Here is a 19,580-nt window from a genome sequence, read left to right as displayed (position 1 = left end):
TAACTACAGGGTAGCCATGGAATTCTAGAAAAAAACTTAATTATATAGCTTAATATTTTAATCAAATCTTAACAAAACAATTGGCATGTTAGGAAATTAAGATTTTTCTAGAAACTCCTAGATTGTAGATATTTTTGTAGTAGACAAGTCTTTTGAGTTAAAATGAGTGGTGGTTAGTGAGCCACACATATATATAGTGTGAGATATTTTGCTTGTCATGTGGTTCTAATTCTCACACTTTATATATATAAGAAGCTTATGAAATGAAACATCTAGAATGAAATATAGAACAAAAAAGAAAACTTATGTTTTCCCCATCTTCATCTACATCTTAATATTTTGTAGCAATTAACAGCTGCAATTTCCTATTGTTTACATCTCATAGCCTTGAAGTTCTCCTTCCTTTTCTTCCTGACATGGTATCAGAGCCCATTTCTTAAGGAATCTGAATCAAATCTTGTTTGACTCATCTAATTTCTATTTTTTTTCTTGGATTTATTTGCTGGAAAAATTCATGGCACCTAAAAATCAACCAACGACAGGTCCTCCGATTTTTATCGAGGACCACTATCATATTTGGGCCAATCATGATGAAGGCTTATCTAAAGGCTCTCAACTTATGGGAAGCGGTTGAGAGTGGAGAACTTGTTGTCCAGCCATTGAGAGCTAATGCAACTCTCAATGAAATTAAGAAGTACGATGAGTTGATGACTAGATCTATAAGAGCTCTCACTTGCATTCATTCAAGTCTTACGGATGTGGCGTTTACGAGAATTATGGCGTGTGAAACAACCATCGTAAGAATACTTGGTGAAAACTTTCCAGATCAAAAAATTGTAGAGAAGATCTTGGTCAGCCTTCCGGATAAATTTGAATCAAAAATCTCAGCTATTGAAGAGTCTTGTGACTTGACTACTCTTACAATAGCTTAACTAATCTCCAAATTGCAAGTCCAAGAGCAGTGAGTAACTATAAGAAGTGAAGGGATAGTAGAAGATGCCTTTCAAGCAAGGCATAAATTCAAGAATCAAAAGGAAGGGAGAAAAGTCTTCTCAGATAAATCTAGAGAGGTAAAATTTGGTGGAAACCAAGGTGATTCATTGAGAAAAGAAAAATTTCCACCTTGTGGTATTTGTAAGAAGACAAACCACTTAGAGAAGAATTGTTGGCAGAAGTCAAAAATGTCTAAAATTCAATGTAGATATTGTAAGAAGTATGAGAAGATTGAGAAGTATTGCAGGCAAAAGCAAAATCAAAGTGGTCAGTCTTCCCAACGAGTTAATTTCGTGGATGATCACCAAGTTGAAAAATTAGAGGAGGAGATTTTCATTGCATCGCACAAATCACATGTTGATCAATGTACATGGTATGTTGATAGAGCGTGCACAAGGCACATGACTATTGATGAAAATTTGTTTGTTACATTGGACAAATTCGATATAACTAAAATGAAGCTTGAAAATGGTGCATTGGTGCAAGCTCACGGTAGAGGGTCAGTAAAATTTCATACTGACGAAGGTATGAAAATTATTAATGATGTTCTTTATGTGCCAAACTTGACTCAAAATTTATTTAGTGTTTCTCAATTGCTTCATAAAAATTATTCTCTTTATTTTTAAGGACAAACAATGTGTCATTTATGATCCTAAAGGACGTGAAGTAGCTAAAATTAGCATGATTGACAATTCCTTTCCAATTTCGTGTTATTTTGTTGATAATTGCTCTTTCAATGTTGAATTAAATGATACTTGGATTTGGCACAAAAGGTTCGGTCATTACAACCTTAGCTCACTGGTGTATATGCAATCAAGGAGTATGGTGCTTGATGTACCCAAAATTGACATGTGCAGAGATGTTTGTGAGTCATGTCAATTTGGTAAAATCCATAGACGATCCTTTCCTAAAGGAAGTCTTCGGAGGGCTAAGGAAAATCTAGAGTTGGTTCATACAGATTTATGTGGACCAATGAAGGCTTCTTTGAGTGGAAACAAATACTTTATTCTCTTTGTAGATGATCTAACTCGAATGACATGGTTCAACTTTCTTAGTAGCAAATCTCAGGTGTTCTCTGTTTTCAAAGAATTCAAGGCTATGGTAGAAAGGGAGAGTGGCTGTCAGTTGAAGTATATCAGATCAGATAATGGAACTGAATATACTTCAAATAAGTTCAGCAAGTACTGTAAAGAATTGGGCATCCAACAACAATTCACTGTTAGCTACACTCTAGAACAGAATTGAGTTTCTTAGAGGAAGAACAGAACAGTGATGGAGATGGCAAGATGCATGTTGGCAGAAAAGAAGATGCCTAAATACTTTTGGGATGAAGCAGTCAATACTGTTGTCTATTTGCTAAATAGATTACCAACTAGAGCAGTCCAAGGCATGACACCATTTGAAGCATGAAAAGGTATAAAGCCATCTGCAAGACACTTGAAGGTATTTGGTTCGATGTGCTATGCACATATTCCTGATGCTAAAGGAGGCAAATTAGATAGCAAGGTAGAACTTGGTATTCTGTTGGGCTATAGCACAGTTACAAAAGGGTACAAAGTGTACAATGTTAGTAACAAGAAGATGTTTGTCAATAGAGATCTTGTAGTGGATGAGTCTAGCCACTGTGATTAGGATCAAGATATTGTTATAAAGAACCAAGGTGGGAGTACTTCAATTGCAACTCCAAATATACAAAAAAGTGATGCTTCTTCTAGTCCTATTGCTGGAACAAAACATAATTCAGATGTTGAGTTAACTATAGATTCTTCTGTTTTGAAGACTCGATCACTTGCTGAAGTTTATGGCAATGCAATTTGGCACTTGTTGAACCATCCTCATTTGAAGAAGCAGCAAGTCACAAAATTTGGATTTCAGCAATGGAGGAACTTGCCATGACTAATAAAAATGATACTTGGGAGTTGATTGATAGGCCAGAAGAGGAGAAAGTTATTGGTGTCAAATGGGTCTACCGAACAAAGTTTAATCCAGATGGCTCCATCTTCAAGCATAAAGGATTGCTTGAGGAAGACATTTATGCTGAACAACCAGAAGGTTTTACTGTTGCAGGTGAAGAAGACAGTGTACAAGCTGAAAAAAGCTCTCTATGGTCTTAAACAAGCTCCAAGAGCTTGGTATAGTAGGCTGGATTCCCATTTGTTGTCTCAAGGCTTCAACATAAGCCTAAATGAGCCTACTTTATACTTCAAAAGGCAAGTTGATGGGATGTTAGTTATGATATCAGTTTATGTGGACGATTTGATGATCACAGGTGAAAATTCTTTGTGGTTCAAGAAGTTAAAAATAAAATGCTAAAAGCTTTCGAGATGTCTAATCTAGGAGAAATGAAGTTTTTCTGGGAATGAAGATTTCTCAATCTTGTGAAGGAATTTTCTTGTCTCAAAGAAGGCATGCCTTGAATTTGTTAAATAAGTTCAAGCTTGACAAGTGCAAACCTGTTGCAACTCCACTTGTTGTGAATGAAAAATTGATGAAGTATGATGGTGAAGAGAGGGCAGATCCAAAATTTTATGTCTTATTGGAAGTCTATTGTATCTGACTACTTCTAGGCCAGACATTATGTTCGCGACCAATTTGTTATCTCGATATATGCAAAGTCCCAGAACTAATCATTTTGAAGCCGCTAAAAGGATGTTAAGGTACATTAGAAGGACGATTGATTATGAAATCTGGTGTAGAAGTGTGGAGAATGGAGCTCTTATTGGTTATTCAAATAGTGATTAGGGTGGATGTTTGGCTGATTACAAAAGTACATCTGGTTACTCCTTTTCATTTGGTTCAGGCATTTTTTCTTGGAGCACAAAGAAGCAAGATATTGTAACTCAATCTTCATCAGAAGCCGAGTATGTGGTTGTTGCATCTGCTACAAATCAAGCATTTTGGTTGAGAAAGATCTTGTTTGAATTGGATATATTGCCAAAAGAACCAACAGTGATCTATGTGGACATTAAATCAGCTATTGCGATGGCCGAAAATCCGATGCAGCATAAAAGAACAAAGCATATCAACATCAAATTTCATGCTTTAAGAGATGCTGAAAAGAATGGTGAAGTTAAGTTAGTGCATTATAGAAGTGAAGAACAACAAGCTGATATTCTAACTAAGGCTCTTTCCACCAAGAAGTTTGAGTTTCAAAGGGTGTTGAGGAGTTTCAATAAAAAATCTTAAGGAGTGTTAGGAAATTAAGATTTCTCTGAAAACTCGTAGATTGTAGATATTTTTGTAGTAGGCAAGTCTTTTGAGTTAAAATGAGTGGTGGTTAGTGAGCCACATATATACATAGTGTGAGAATGAAATATAGAACTAAAAAGAAAACTCCAACTTTCCCATCTTCATCTACATCTTCAGATTGCTGTAGCAATTTACAGCTGCAACTTCCTATTGTTTACATCTCATAGCCTTGAAGTTCTCCTTCCTTTTCTTCCTGAAACGGTCACACATAAGTAAAACAGGAATATAATTTGAATCTGTCTGTCCATGGCTTGTAGTCATGGCAGGACCTCTTTCCATTCGCAATCAGGCATCTTTGGATTTACGGGAACAATAGCCTCTAAGGAGGTCGAAACTGCTTACCTTAGCAACTGTTTGTAGTAAAGCTATTGAATATTGTCTACTAAGTAACCAACAATAGAAAGGAAAAGATAATGCACTCAAAGTAACTACAGAAAATGGAAACCATGGATGAATGTACTTGTAAACTCCAAGAATAGAGAAACATGTAGAAGCAACCCAGGTCCAAGAGGAACCGATGAAGTAATCAGAGACAAACACAGAAACTGGATCATAGGGTTCAGCAAGAATATTCCATACACAACAAACATCTATGCAGAAATCATGGCACTAAAAAAAGGTTTGGAAATTGCTACAAGAAGGACAAAGATAACTAATGCCAATAAAAGTTGAAACGGGTTGTAAAGAAATCATCAACATGTTACTTAACACTAACAACCTTTATTCAAACATTATTGAACACAGCAGGTTGCTGATAACTAAAGCAGGATACCCAGAAATAAAGCATACCTTAAACGTGGCAGAGATCTAGCCAAGCATGGAAGCAACCTGGATGCTTTTGAGAACTTGATATTATATAATGTACCCCCTAGTTTTTCTGTCTTCATTTGAAAATAATTTTCCAGGTACAAGATATCCTAGACGAATCAAGCTATGTAATTAATTGTTCTAGTATTAATAAAAATTAGTCTTTTTCAACCCCAAAAAAGGATAGAGCTAGAACAAGATTGATCTTTGACAACAGAAAGGACGATCAGTTCTCCTCATTTGCGATCCAGGTATGAGAGGAAATAGGTGTGTTCAATAAAGGGGAGGCACATAATAGCAGATGACGATAAGGTTATGCAAAATAAAAGCCTTTTTGAGTTCTGTCTTGTTTTCCAGGTTCCATGCTCCTTTGGTCAATATGCTAAGTCAATATTGATGGCACATCATGGAGTGGATGGCCTTTACTGTTTCTTTCCATTATCCTTCGAGCAAGAGAAACTTGCTTCCCAACGGCAAATATGAATGCCTTTCCTTTTCCTCCAGCACCCCTGGCAGTTCTGCCAACACGACGTACATATTCACTAGGGTCTCGAGGATAATCAAAGAGGACTACGTGGTCTACACCTTCAAAGTCAATACCTCGGGATGCTCTGCAACATTGTTTAGAAGACATCAGTTCAGATTTCTTGCCCCTTCTTCTAGTGAGGAAAACAGCTGAAGTGTGTCATCTAACTGACAGACAAATGACTATCAAAAAGTATCTACAAAGGACTCTGCTACAACATACCTATCAGTGCACACCAAGAACAAAGAAATGTTCTCCACCTTTGAGCTACGAAACTCCTTCATGTTCGCAAGTCTGCTTTCTTGGTCCAGTGCAGCATGGAACGGTAAAATTTTTATGGAGAATCCTTTCCTATCAAAGCGCTTCAATGCATTCTCAACTTTTCTGCAGCTATCAATCTGCATATGCATGCAGGATCTAATTTGGAATGAGAATTGTCCTATGTGTGACCCAAGAGCAATAAACATATTTGGGAGGAACTAAATTTTATTCACCTTGTTACAGAAGACAATTGTTTTTGGAACTGGGCTACCCTCCACCAGCTGAAGTAGGGCATTCCTTTTGTTGAGAAAAGCTGTGTCCGGACTTTTTTCAGCTGTTTCATCTCCACTGCAATCTACAAGGACCTGGTAGTGCAAAAAGCAGACAGCATCAGTCCCATAGTTATGAAGACATGACATGACTCCATGCCCATATCGATGTTTCTTTGAGTATCGATGGAAGAAGCCTCTTGCTGTTCGAATAAAGGGTAGTGAGGCTATTTCCGTAAAACGACGAAAGAGTTGAGGCTCTAAGATGGAAGGAGAAGACACAAATAAAGACTTGAAGTAGTTTGTTAGATGATTCTGACAACTAAAAGATGTCTACCAAAGAGCGAGATATAGTTGGAGAGTTACATTAATCAATTCAGTATTGGACAGCTTACCAACATATGTAATGTCTCTTTTTCCTATTCCTGGGAAAGTGGTTAAGACTCTAGACAAGCTAAGAAGGGATTTCTTATGGCAAGGGAACAAAATTGAGAAGAGCTTCAATCTGGTGAAGTGGGCTACTGTCCAACAAAGCAAAAGATATGGTGGTCTAGGAGTGAGAAACCTAAAATTACAAAATGAAAGTTTGATCATGAAGTGGCTCTGGAGGTACAATCAAGAGGACCAGGCCTTGTGGAAGGGAGTGATATCCCATAAATATGGACAGGATGAGCAGAGGTGTACAAATGAAGTGATTACCACCTATGGAGTTGGAGTTTGGAGGTCCATTAGAAATCTCTGGTTGACACTCAAGGCTAACACAAAGGTCAAAGTTGGAAGGGGGGATAAAATCTCTTTCTGGAAAGAGGATTGGAGTGATCATGGCCCCTTACAGTCTCTATTTCCAGGACTCTTTTCTCCATGTGTAAACCCTGAGTGCAGCATACAGGAAATGTGGTCACCACATGGATGGAACTTGGTCTTTAGGAGGATGCTTAATGATTGGGAAATACCCTGGGTAACAGATTTGCTGAATATGATTGTTGGATTCCCTGGTTCCAACATGGAAGAAGACAAATTGATTTGGGGGCACCACAAGGATGGCTTGTTCTCTGCAAATAAAGTTTACAAATGGGGATTAGCAGAAACTTCAGGTAGAACAGCAGGTCCTTGGAATACCATTTGGAAGAGTGTGGCTCCACCAAAGGTGAAGTGCTTTACTTGGTTAGTGGCTAAGAGAGCCTGCTTGACACATAAGGCTATGCAGAAAAGGAAAATTAATATAGCCTGTAGATGTACACTTTGCAAAGAGGAATTTGAGACAAACAAGCACCTCTTTCTTCACTGCAAAGTAACTGCACAAGTGTGGGAATTCTTCTTCAGCATAGCTAATCTGAACTGGAGCATGCCAGAGCACACAGCAGACCTCCTTAGCTGCTGGATGAAGAGAGGAGGCAGTAAGAGTCAAAAGTGGTGGTGGAGAACAGTTCCAGCCTGCATATGGTGGATTTTATGGAAGGAGAGAAATCAGAGGACCTTTCAAGGGAAAGAATTTTCTGTACAGAAGATTAATTGGGAAGTTATTACTATGTTAGGTTTTTGGTGTAAAGAACAGAATATAGAAGAAGAAATCCGATTAGTGGTTTTTATAGGATCCTTGTATCCATGACTCTGTTGTAAATTTTTGGAGGTGGCCAGCATAGCCCTGAATGCTGATGAATACAAATTTACCAATTTCAAAAAAAAGAAAGAGCGAGAGACACTGAATGGATCGCAAAGCCTATAGAGTGCCCCTGACAGGATGGAAGGAAACATATTTATATATCTTGTCTAGCTACAGAGCAAGGAGAGAAGAGAATATAAGTAATCATCATACTAAAGAACTTTGCCTCAAACAAAGACTTCTAGAAGGAGTCCTGTACATTCACGGTATCACATAATACATCATTAAGCATGGGAAAAGTACAGTTGAAATAGCTAAAATTGACTTGTAATATTCTGATTGTCAAATGGTAAATAGTGCTTTGTGGCATATGTTAGACTACTCTTCAAGAAAAGCTACTAATTTTTGGGCAGGAGTTCATTACTTACACTGCCGTGAGATGTTCTCTAATTTCGGTAGTTTTGTTGTTTCCATTTGAAATTTTGTAATTATAACATACAAAATTTCTATCCAAACAGTTTATCCATTTTCACTTGTACATTTCCATATTAATTTTCTTCTTCTCCTAGCATGGGACAAAATTGTGAAAATTCAATAATACTAGGATATGGACTAAGAAACAACCACCTCCATAGAATGTAGGTTGCAACAAAATTGTTAACATAGTGTGAACAAACAAAATCATATAGTTTAATTGCCGAAACACATAATAAAGTATATGGGAGGAGTGATGATAAATTTAACATATCTAAAGCAAAAGGTATTAAAACTTAAAATTTCTAATGCTCGACCATCATGGGCTGCACACTCAACTCCTATGCAAATCCAGGTAGGGAAGAGAAGTGTTGGTACTAGATATCTATTGGGAATTTTGTAGATTGTCAGTGTTGGTTTACGATAAATTATTTCAAGAAATGCATCGTTTCCCCTCAATAACTTGGATAATGAAAGTCAAGTCAAAGCATTCTTTTTCATCCACAACGAAGATAATTGTGAGAACTACATAACAACCAAAAAATCATCCAACATCACTCATGTTTAATTTCATCTCTTTTTCCTTCTTTTTATTGGAATTGGCATAGGGTGCTGGAAATATAAACCACCTAAACTTTCATTTCCAAGTAGTTACTTCCCTTTGTTCACTGATGGGATCATAAACCACTTTGTCTCAGTTGTAATGTTGTATGAAACGCCCCCACTCCCAGTGACCCAGTCCCTACGGTAATAAATTAAAGAAGGGCTCTTTGGGTCAAAATTTCTTCCTATCAGACAGGACAAACAAAAAAAGTAGAAATGGAGAGTTCTTTCATCCCAATGATAGAAATGGAGAATAATTGGTTTATCATAAACTGTTATTGCGATGATGAAATGTTGATAAAATAATTGATCACACCAAAAGACTTTTACTTCTCTCTTTTTCATAGACAGGAATAACAGGGCTAGTGCTCTCTGCTAGCATATGAGGTTAATCATTTATATGGAAATCAAGATCTCACTTCACTAAGGCAAGAGGAAACCCTGGAAGTACGCGTATTAAAAATAATTTACTTTGACCAAGGCAATCAAAGCAGAATTACAATTAGACATATCCTACAGCTGAAACAAGAACACTCAATTCAACTTTTTCCTAGGAATCCAGAGGATTTAAATTTATATCTGGAAACCATAACCTTTTTACAGATGCTCTTATCAGCAAGCTTATACAAAATATCAGGGCGCAGCTTTGACAAAAGAATAATGCTCCAACCAGAAACTAATTTGCCGTTCAGTAAATTTGTACTTATAGGAGTAAAATAAGAAATACCTCTTCCAAGCCAGGGCTTGTACGGTGCATACCAGGACCTGTCACTAGTTCGCAATCAGGAAAACTTTCTACCAACTTGTTGTATATATCCATGGGCAAAGTCGCAGTCACAAATAGATATTGTGTGATGATAGGTGATGAATTAATCAAGCACTGAAATGCAGTCTCAAAATCCGCATCATTAAAGAGGATGTCAACCTCATCCAGCACAGCACTGAACAAAGATAAACATGAAGTGTTAAAACTGTATAAGTAACTGATATATCATATTTTCAATTTCTGGTAAAGAAGTATATCAATTTAGAAAAAGGACATGTAAAAGCACCTAAGTTTGTTGCTTAGTGGTTAATGAAGCTAGATTGAACCACGAGAGACCAGGATGCAAACCCTATTAAAGGAAAAACACTAAGTGATTTCCATCTAAGGTTTGATAGACAAAGTTACACACTATTATTCAAAAAACACATGAAGATTAAGAAAGAGGAGCCGCGCAATTTTTGGGGGGTACAAGTAAAGTTGGTAAATTAAAGGGCATAAAGTGGCAACTTCTTTAACTTCATTAATCTTTCTTTTGCCATTACTTTTCTAGATAAAGGAACTTTTCACATCCCTTTTTTTTTTATGACCGTGGTGTTCGGGCTAGCTTGTGTGCACCTCGACTGATTCCACGAGGTACCTGCTGCCTCCCACTACCAATAGGTATCAACTAACTCTATCCACCAAGGCCAGTACCATCAGGTATCAAGTAACTCTATCCACCAAGGCTAGGACAGATGGGAAGAAATCACCTAGTGTTTTTAGACTCTGTTGGGATTTGAACCTGAACCTGAGACCTCATGGTTCTCAACCCACTTAATTGACCACTAGGCCACACCCTTGGGTGCTTATTTTTTGATAAAGGTAACAGTTATGTTAATATCAACAGGTGTACTACACAAAAAATGTAGAGCCCCCCTCAAAAGAAGGTCAGTTACAAATTGGAGCCTTATCTACCAAGATACTTACAAACTGTCTAAATCATCAAAAATATTTTCAGTTTGTACTATCAATTCCTGTTTACAGAAAAATATTAGAGAGTTAAGCAATACATCATGAACTTTTGAATATTACATTGCTTGTCCTCAAAACATCTCTGATTCCTTTCTGACCAAACAGACCACTAAATGCATGCAAGGACAATCTTCCATCTCTCTTCTCTGTAAGCTGCATTTCCATCTCTATTCCAGAAGTTCAAAACACCCTTTATTTTACCAGGCATGACCCACTTGTGTGCACCTCGACTGATTCCACGAGGTACCTGCTGCCTCCCACTACCAATAGGTATCAACTAACTCTATCCACCAAGGCCAGTACCATCAGGTATCAAGTAACTCTATCCACCAAGGCTAGGACAGATGGGAAGAAATCACCTAGTGTTTTTAGACTCTGTTGGGATTTGAACCTGAGACCTCATGGTTCTCAACCCACTTAATTGACCACTAGGCCACACCCTTGGGTGCTTATTTTTTGATAAAGGTAACAGTTATGTTAATATCAACAGGTGTACTACACAAAAAATGTAGAGCCCCCCTCAAAAGAAGGTCAGTTACAAATTGGAGCCTTATCTACCAAGATACTTACAAACTGTCTAAATCATCAAAAATATTTTCAGTTTGTACTATCAATTCCTGTTTACAGAAAAATATTAGAGAGTTAAGCAATACATCATGAACTTTTGAATATTACATTGCTTGTCCTCAAAACATCTCTGATTCCTTTCTGACCAAACAGACCACTAAATGCATGCAAGGACAATCTTCCATCTCTCTTCTCTGTAAGCTGCATTTCCATCTCTATTCCAGAAGTTCAAAACACCCTTTATTTTACCTGGCATGACCCACTTGATTTTCCTCAGAGTAATGGAAATCTTCCGTAACTGATTTGTCCATTTGGTAAAAAAAGATGGCTAATTGTCTCTGACTGTTCATTAAAAGGTAGCATCTGGAGCACAATTAATTCTTCTTTTGTTCAGATTTTCATGAGTCGGAACTTTTTCTTAGGCCAACAGCCATGCGAAACAAGCTACCTTGTAAGGTATCTTCACCTTCCAGATCATCTTCCATGGACAACAACCCACCTGATTGTTGGAGGAATTAAGACCTCTGTAGGCAGAATTGACAGTGAATTTTCCTTTACTGTCACACTACCAAACCAAACTGTCTTACTCTTCTGTCAAACCATTGAACTGGACTAGGTTGTTATAGAAATCAGCAATCCTGTCCATTTCCCAGTCATTCAGATATCTTTTAAGATTGAGATTCCATCCTTGTCCTGTCCATACTTCATCCACTGTTGCTTGTTGTTGCTCACATAAAGTGCATATCTCTGGAAATAGATGCTTTAGTGTGTCCTGCCCTATCCATTTGTCATTTCAAAAGGATATTTTCATCTCATTCCCAGTCGACCCTTGATTGGAAGATTGGCTATAGGTTTCTGATGGATTTCCTGATATTGCAAACGTATGGAGTTGTCACCACCTGTGTTATCTAATTGCCCTCCTCCATACCTAGCTTTAATAACTTTCTTCCAAAGCTGGTTATCTTCTGTATTGTACCTCCATAACCATTTCATCATTGGGCTTCTATTGTGAATCTTCATGTTCCTGACTCCCATTCCCCCATCTATCTTGCTATTTGTCAGAATTTCCCATCTATGAAATTTTTTCTTATTTTCATCTTCATTCCCTTGCAGAAGAAATTCCTCCTTGAAGTATCTATCTCTGTATTACATTATCAGGAGCAGGGAAAATAGACATCATATATGTAGGAAATGCATCAAGCACACTGCTGATCAAGGTCAATCTTCCTCCCCAGGAAATGCATTGACTCTTCCAGTTGGTCAGCCCTCTTTTCACACTTTTCTAGTATCGCATTTGATACCCCTCTTGATTTGCTCTTTGCTCCCAATGCCATGCCCAGGTAGTTAGTAGAAAGAGCTCCTATTCTTCCATCCAAAGTATCAGCAAGTATTTGGAAGTATACAAGTACACCAAAAAGTAAAGAACCTACAAAACGACATGGTTCTCTACAAAAGACACTCAATCCTCTATACATCCCAGAACTACAAGGGTGCACCAAAAATAAATGAGGGATCTGAAGCTACTCCTCAACCCAAAACTTATTTCTACCCCTTCGAAAGACCTCCTTTTTCTATCTCTCCAGATGATCCACATCAACACCAAAGGAACATTGAACATTCCATGCCCTGCTCTTCTTCCTGCTTCATCCAGCTTTCCGAAAAAACAACAGGTCCTTCACAAATCTAGGCATCACTCAAGATATACCTAACCAGCTAAACATATCCCACCATAGTTTCGTGGTCAGGCTGCAATGTAGTAAAAGATGATCTATATCCTCACCCGCCACCTTGCTAAGTATCACTAACTATGCACACAACCTTTCTTTCCCTCAGATTTTTGGCTGTCAAGATCACCCCTCTGGCAGGTAGGCATGTGCAAAAACACCTTCCTCGACGTCAAGATCTCCATTGCAATATGAAACTTCCACAATAGTTATCGGATTAACTGAAGGATAAAAGACGAGTATTATGAAAGCAACAACACTCAAATATGATAGCCGTTGGTGAATGGTGATTGTACAGATTTATTTTATTTAAGATTACTACTTTTAAGCCAAGGCTCATTAGACCTTGCATTATACTCCCTCTGTTTCAATTTGTTTTTCTTACTTTCCTTTTTAGTCCGTTTCAAAAAGAATGCTTCTTTCCTTTATTGGTAAATCTTTAATTCTAATTTTCCACATGGCATGTTTAACACCACAAGATTAAAGGGCATTTTGGTACATTATTTACATATCTTTAACTTAAGACCACAAGATTCAAAAGTTTTCCTTACTTTATTAAACTCCGTGCCAAGTCAAAACCAGACAAACAAATTGAAATGGAGGGAGTAAAAACAAGACAGTAAATATATCCACAACGTCAAAATCACTTCCTCCAGCCCCCCAAGTAAAAGTGAGAATTGAACAATTGCAGTAAAGACCATAAAATGCAAGAAAGTGAAAAACGGCTTTAACTACTCAAGAAAATGCAATACTACTGAGGCTAGTTAAACAGTTTTGACTATTCAAGGAAAATGTTAATACCACTTGAGGTTAGTTAACTGCAAGTAACCCTCTTTGATAAGAAACATAAACCGACCAGGAGTTGCAATAAGAACATCTAACTCCTGTCTTAGGTTCTCCAGTTGAGTTCTCTGGCGAAAACCACCGGTAACAACCATAGAACGGAATGGAACACCAGATTTTGAAAATGAACGGCAAGTATTTAAAACCTGCAAAAGTCGCAGGAGCAGGAGTAAGTTTGTTTTGTCATTTTGACAAGTAAAATACAGCTGAGCAATGAAAGTTCTTACGTATTAAAAAACACAATTCAAATTTCAGCATAGTCGATGCAATAGATTGTATGAGGAGGCTTTGAATTAGAAAAATCAGATTTAACTAAGGAGGGAAAGTGAAAGAACAAGCATGTGAAACAAGCAATTCACCATTGGAACTTGGAAGGGAGATTTAAAGAAACCAAAAAATGTCAAACTACAAACAGAAGATCCTTTCATCAGGCAAAAATCAGCAAGCGCTAAGCCAAACGGTGTACTAGCTGGTTGAGACAAAACATCCTCCGAAATTCCAAGCTACACATTTTGGGAAAAGAGGGACTCTGATGTCAAAATCATCAATTCTAGTTCAAAATGTAAAATTATGAGTATATACTATATATATATATATATATCAAGCAATTTGAACAGGCGGGAGAAAGTAATTGGGAGTGATAAAGCATGATGAATATTATAACCCTTTGCAATTTTTGATAATCTCACGTGCTTTATCCACAAAACATTGGACTTACAATCACTAGATACTCTAGTTTAATTATTAAAAGAATGCGAAGAAAGAAAAAGGTGAACAAATGACTGGTGTTTCGACTAGAAAAGCTAAAAGTATCAAGGCTGAATCATGAGAATGGTCTATTTGAAACTAAGGAAGGAATAGCACCTGTTTAAGTTCTTTACCCTATGGTTTTCATACATTACGAGTAACAGGTGCTAACAAAAAATAGTTTGCCAATGGGTTATTACATAACCGTAATGGCAAATTGTACTTTCCCTGTACATATGGTGGAAAAGCAGCAAATGTTTTATATTGAATACACCATGAAAATTTAAAAGAAAATATAGCATGGGGACCTTGGCTAGGAAATCAGTACAAAATATATTCTATAGCAGTTCTCACACATCTTTGATGATTTAGGTGAAGTTGGAAAATATCAAACCCGTATAGGTATCTGCAGGTAATTGAATATGCTTCTTTTTCTCGGTGTGGTTAGCAGAGGGTTGGGGGATTAAGTGGCAAATGTTCCATTAGTGAAAGAGGAAATTTGACAGACCTGAGAAGCCAATTCAGCTGTTGGGGCCAATATTACAACACGGGGACTTTGAGATGACGGTTTGCTAAGTCCTTGAAGTTCTTCTTGCCTAAGACGTTGAATAAGCGGTAGTAGATAAGCCAAAGTCTTTCCAGATCCACTTTGATCAGATATTATGCAGCTCTTTCCAGCCATGATGGGTCCAAATGTCATAGACTGCAGGTAGTCTATAATTACTCCTTGTAAGAAGCATAAATAGAGATTTCTCAAAATAAAACATGGGGGAGCCATCTAAAAGCAGATGACAGATTGTGACACGAAAAAATAATTAAAGCTGAAATTGCTGGCCCGTATTTTGACAGAAATGAAGCTTCACAGGAATCATTATATGAAATAAAGCATAGCTTGAAAACATGCAGATGAAATATTTTAAAAGCAGTCTATTCAATGGCCACGTACTAGTTCATTGAAGCAGAGGTAAAGATACCAAAGATATATTGATGAGGCAGTAACCTGTAAACCTCTGTAGCACTTTCTTGTTGCATTTTTTCATCTATAAAACCTTCATGCAGTTCAAACTATCATATACACGAGATTGTAGGCATGCTAACCTCTATTATGCATCAGAACTGAAGCATAAGCAATGGGGTAGCCTGGAACATTGACCATTCAATGCTGGAAATCGAAGTTGTTCGGACTCTTCAAAATTGTTGTTGGACCCTCCAAAATGCACTACTTTGGAGGATCCGATACGCACCCATCAGCATTTTTGAAGAGTCCGAGCAATATAGCTGGAACTAAAGTAAATTATCTACCTGAATATGTGAAGGGCGCACAAAATGCTGATTCCTTAAGGCTTCTATCATATAGTCACTGCATCCCATATCCTGAAAGGATTTTCTACTGAAGAAATTGTTCCGATCATCCAAGTTTTGCCTTCCTCTGGAAATTTCTTCCCCCATAGGTCTGTGATGAATTGATCGCCCACCACCCCATCCACGCAAGGAAGAAGCAGAAGCTTTCGATCCAGGATCAACTACTCGTGCAGATTCTGGATCAAAATCACTGCCACAGCCTTCATCTTCCATTCTGATTATTTTTTGGGATTTTTTTCTGGATTCTAGCTGTTGAATTTTGGCAAGAGCTCGAGCACTGAGCGTTTGTTTCTCTTTCAACTGATCAGGTTCACTATATGAACTTACTGATGATTGAGAAGAGGCATTTCTAACATTGTGTTCATCGTGATCAATAACATCACGTTCTTTGTTTTTTGTGTAGCTTTTTCTAACTAGATCTCTCATTCTTCCGAATTTCAGTCTGCCAAAGTTCCCTGTCGATCCCCTATTAGAAGCTGCAGAACCATGACATAGAACTTCTCAAGGAAAACCATTGGAAAAAATTGCCAAGCACATTTGCAGATTTATTAGAGGGATACTATATATCTGATTATCTTTTGACTAAATAACAGAAAGTAATACACACACAGAACGTTATGGCAGTTTTAATACTTCAATACTCATGTTATAATCAGTTGGTGAATGTAACCTATCTGACAAATTGGCTTGGCAAGTACCTAATAAATTAAATTACACATGTTTTCTTTTCAATTGATAATTTAAACATGACAATAAGTTACAATCTTAAGAACAGTGAACTCAGTCCTTGGCTCTATAGGAGGATAGGTAATTGGAGTAAACAAATAAACAAGAAGAAGATTGTTGCATTTACTCTGTAAACAGCACCACACATTACTTTCCTCTATACTGTGTAGCTCATTTTGGAAACCACTCCCTCTGTTTACTTTTACTTGTCCACTATTCCAAGAATAGATTTTCCCTAGGCCTTGTCACTTTCAACATATCAAGAAAAGAAGATTATTTTTTTCATGTTTTGCCCTTAGCATTAATTACTTACACCCCAAATCATTTCTCAAGACCTTATACTAAACATCAATTAATAGGGATAGTATGGTAAAATAACCATGTCAATCATTGTTTTCTTTAGGGGTGTGTCAAGTTCAAATATGACAAGTAAAAGTGAACAGTAAAGTATAAGCTAAATACGTGTAAGCATCTGCTTCTCGATTAGTAGAAAACAGACTGAAGCAAATAAAAGAACCCAGTTCTATTTTCTCGAATAGCTCAACTTGGTTAGTATACAAAACATTTCACAAGAAAAAATCAATACTGAGATCCAATTAGCATCATATACCCAAATAATTCTCTATTGGTTTTATTTTTTAACTTCATTTTAATAATCTTTCCCTTTCTTCTTTTTCTACGTTGAAGAATTCATTTCGGATAGTACAATTCAAAAGTTAACAGATCCTAAAATCCAAGGTTGTGCTTCAATTAACAGTTAATAATGTATAAAAAATCTGCATTAGTAATAAAGTAAGATATTGAAAACAAGCCTAAATAGTTTTTGTTACCTTGATTGATAGTACTGTCGTTGTTGTTGTTGTTAGGAGAAGGGAGAGGTTTCCAAGACAGAACTTCGCTGGAAGGGATAGGAGAGTTAGAAGTGTCATCTTCAGTACCTCCCCAAACAATAAATTTTTCTCCAGTGTCTTCATCTATGAGCTGGTAAGCCCCAGGAGTGTCCATAGGCATACGAGTGTATGCAGCTTTGGTTGCAACCACAACCCTTTTGCAATTACTACTTCCAACGTTTCTCTGTACAACATTAACATTACCAGATGGCTTTTGGAATTTGAAACGTCCCACTGTCAGGGCTGGTGGTCTTGGTGCAGCAAGCATTGTTGTTGAATTTGGGAAGGAGCAATTGACAAGCAAACGCAATGTATAGGTAAAATGTTTGTTGTGGATAATTGGAACTTAAAATTTTTAAGTATTAAAAATAATAAACCTACAAAAAGAAAATTGCACCCAAAGGTAGATGAAAGAAAGAAACATTTTTATTTTTCTTGAGGGATTAAAATGTTATTAATGAAACCACTCTATTTACAAAAAGGAAAACTAAGTTCTTTGACAGAGTGTATGAAAATAATGCTAAATATGGTCTACTAATAATATTTGTATTAGTAATGCTTATATTAGCTTTGGTTACATTATTTCTAATACAATATTTGGTTTGATGTATTAGAAATAACAAGTCTTGTATATCTTTTATTAAAAAATGGTTGGTTACAAAAATACCCTTCACACTCTTTTTCTTTGTACACTTTTTTTCACAAGGTTCTTTGCTAAGACATCACAATAGAGTTCTTTGCTAAAATGTAATTAGCTCTTCTTTTTTTTCAAAATAAAATTAAATATTAGTTGTTACTATTGGTTCAGAATATTTTTATGAAGAATTGGCAAAGAGTTTTTTATCAAACTTATCGTCAGAATAGTAAACATTTTGAGTGCGTTATCATCATTAATAAAATGTGTTGAAATTAGGTCCAAAAAAAATAATCAAATCCCTCAATATAAGATACCCAATGACGATTGTTTTTAATGATCCCACAGGGAAATGGTCAAGTTACTAGCCGAATTTCTTAGATAGAATTAAGCCCACAGTACTTTCTGATATGTATCAATGGTGTCACTTTGGTCAATTTCATGTATGAATTTGTTTTCAAGAACCAATATTCTGCATTATGGTCAATTTCATGTATATAAATTTGTTTTCAAGAATCAAAATTTAGGTGTGTTTTTTACCATTAACTCATATATTTATATAAACTTGTAACGGAAGTGCTGATGTTCATTAGCTGAACTTCCTCTCTAACATCTGTCGATTCCTCCCTTTAGCAACTATTGGTTACGTTATTCATAGCTATTGAATTGTTTGAACCTATGTGACCAAAACTTAAGGAAAAAAAACATTGTTTAAAGTTCTAAAAGAACGAGTTGTCTGTAATAACTGGATAACTAGCTAGCCAAATGCACCCTGAGATTCATATGCAAAACTTGATAAATTGTAGTTTGACAATGGCCTTCATAGCTTTCCATTTAACTATTAACCATGGCCTCCGCCGTGACCTACTCAGTTGTCGACCTTCTCCCTCATCTCGACAGCTCATAGGTATATGGATGAGATGCACTAATTAGTCCCATTGAAGAAAGACGGCAATATAATTAGTTACAACAAACAGAAAACATCTTCATCAGTAGTTAACTGGGAACATAATAAGTCAAGAAGTATAATCTTCTTCTTTCATTAAATTGTGAACAAATAGAAGAGAAGTTCGTCATTTCTTTAATCACACACAACTCATCAAATTATAGAGCAATTGATAATGAAAAACAAAGACCAAATGGAGAGAAATACAAGAGAAATCAAAGAACTGTCATAGCAGCTCTATAATTGCATCTTAGAATCCCAAAATTAAACGGCTACGAAGAGAATTTGAAGAGCTGTCACAGCAGCTATATAATTACATATGCACTTAATATTTACACTGGAGTTAAAATATTTTGATAAAACTTAGTTAGACTAAAATATGTAGCATCCCCATGCGCACATTAATAACCAAAGGGGTCAAAAAGTGACACTATTATCAAACTTCTAAGTGGTTTCAAGCAAAAACTGTCAAACTAGTGTCGCCTTTATATCCAAAAGTTTGCCATACTTCAAAGTTTATCATGGACACCCATCCACATCATTATCTGACGCTCATGTTCACTCATACGTAAAAAGCAA

General features: G+C 36.6%; 1 protein-coding gene across 1 annotated transcript; it reads right to left on the bottom strand.

The window, feature by feature from the left end:
* Positions 1-5,075: 5,075 nt before the first annotated feature.
* LOC129902223 (DEAD-box ATP-dependent RNA helicase 50) lies at positions 5,076-17,761 on the bottom strand. The gene is made up of 8 exons (XM_055977327.1): positions 17,362-17,761; positions 15,746-16,281; positions 14,952-15,146; positions 13,655-13,842; positions 9,513-9,726; positions 6,070-6,201; positions 5,798-5,973; positions 5,076-5,660 (listed from the first exon to the last, which is right to left on the bottom strand). The coding sequence occupies exons 1-8, from the start codon at positions 17,687-17,689 to the stop codon at positions 5,432-5,434; spliced, it is 1,998 nt and encodes a 665-aa protein (XP_055833302.1). The 5' UTR covers positions 17,690-17,761; the 3' UTR covers positions 5,076-5,431.
* Between the last annotated feature and the right edge of the window lie 1,819 nt (positions 17,762-19,580).

Source organism: Solanum dulcamara, chromosome 9 (genome assembly GCF_947179165.1).
Source record: "Solanum dulcamara chromosome 9, daSolDulc1.2, whole genome shotgun sequence".
Classification (NCBI taxonomy): domain Eukaryota; kingdom Viridiplantae; phylum Streptophyta; class Magnoliopsida; order Solanales; family Solanaceae; genus Solanum; species Solanum dulcamara.
The sequence above is the reverse complement of the archived record's forward strand: the minus strand, read 5'-3'. Positions and strand labels throughout refer to the sequence as shown.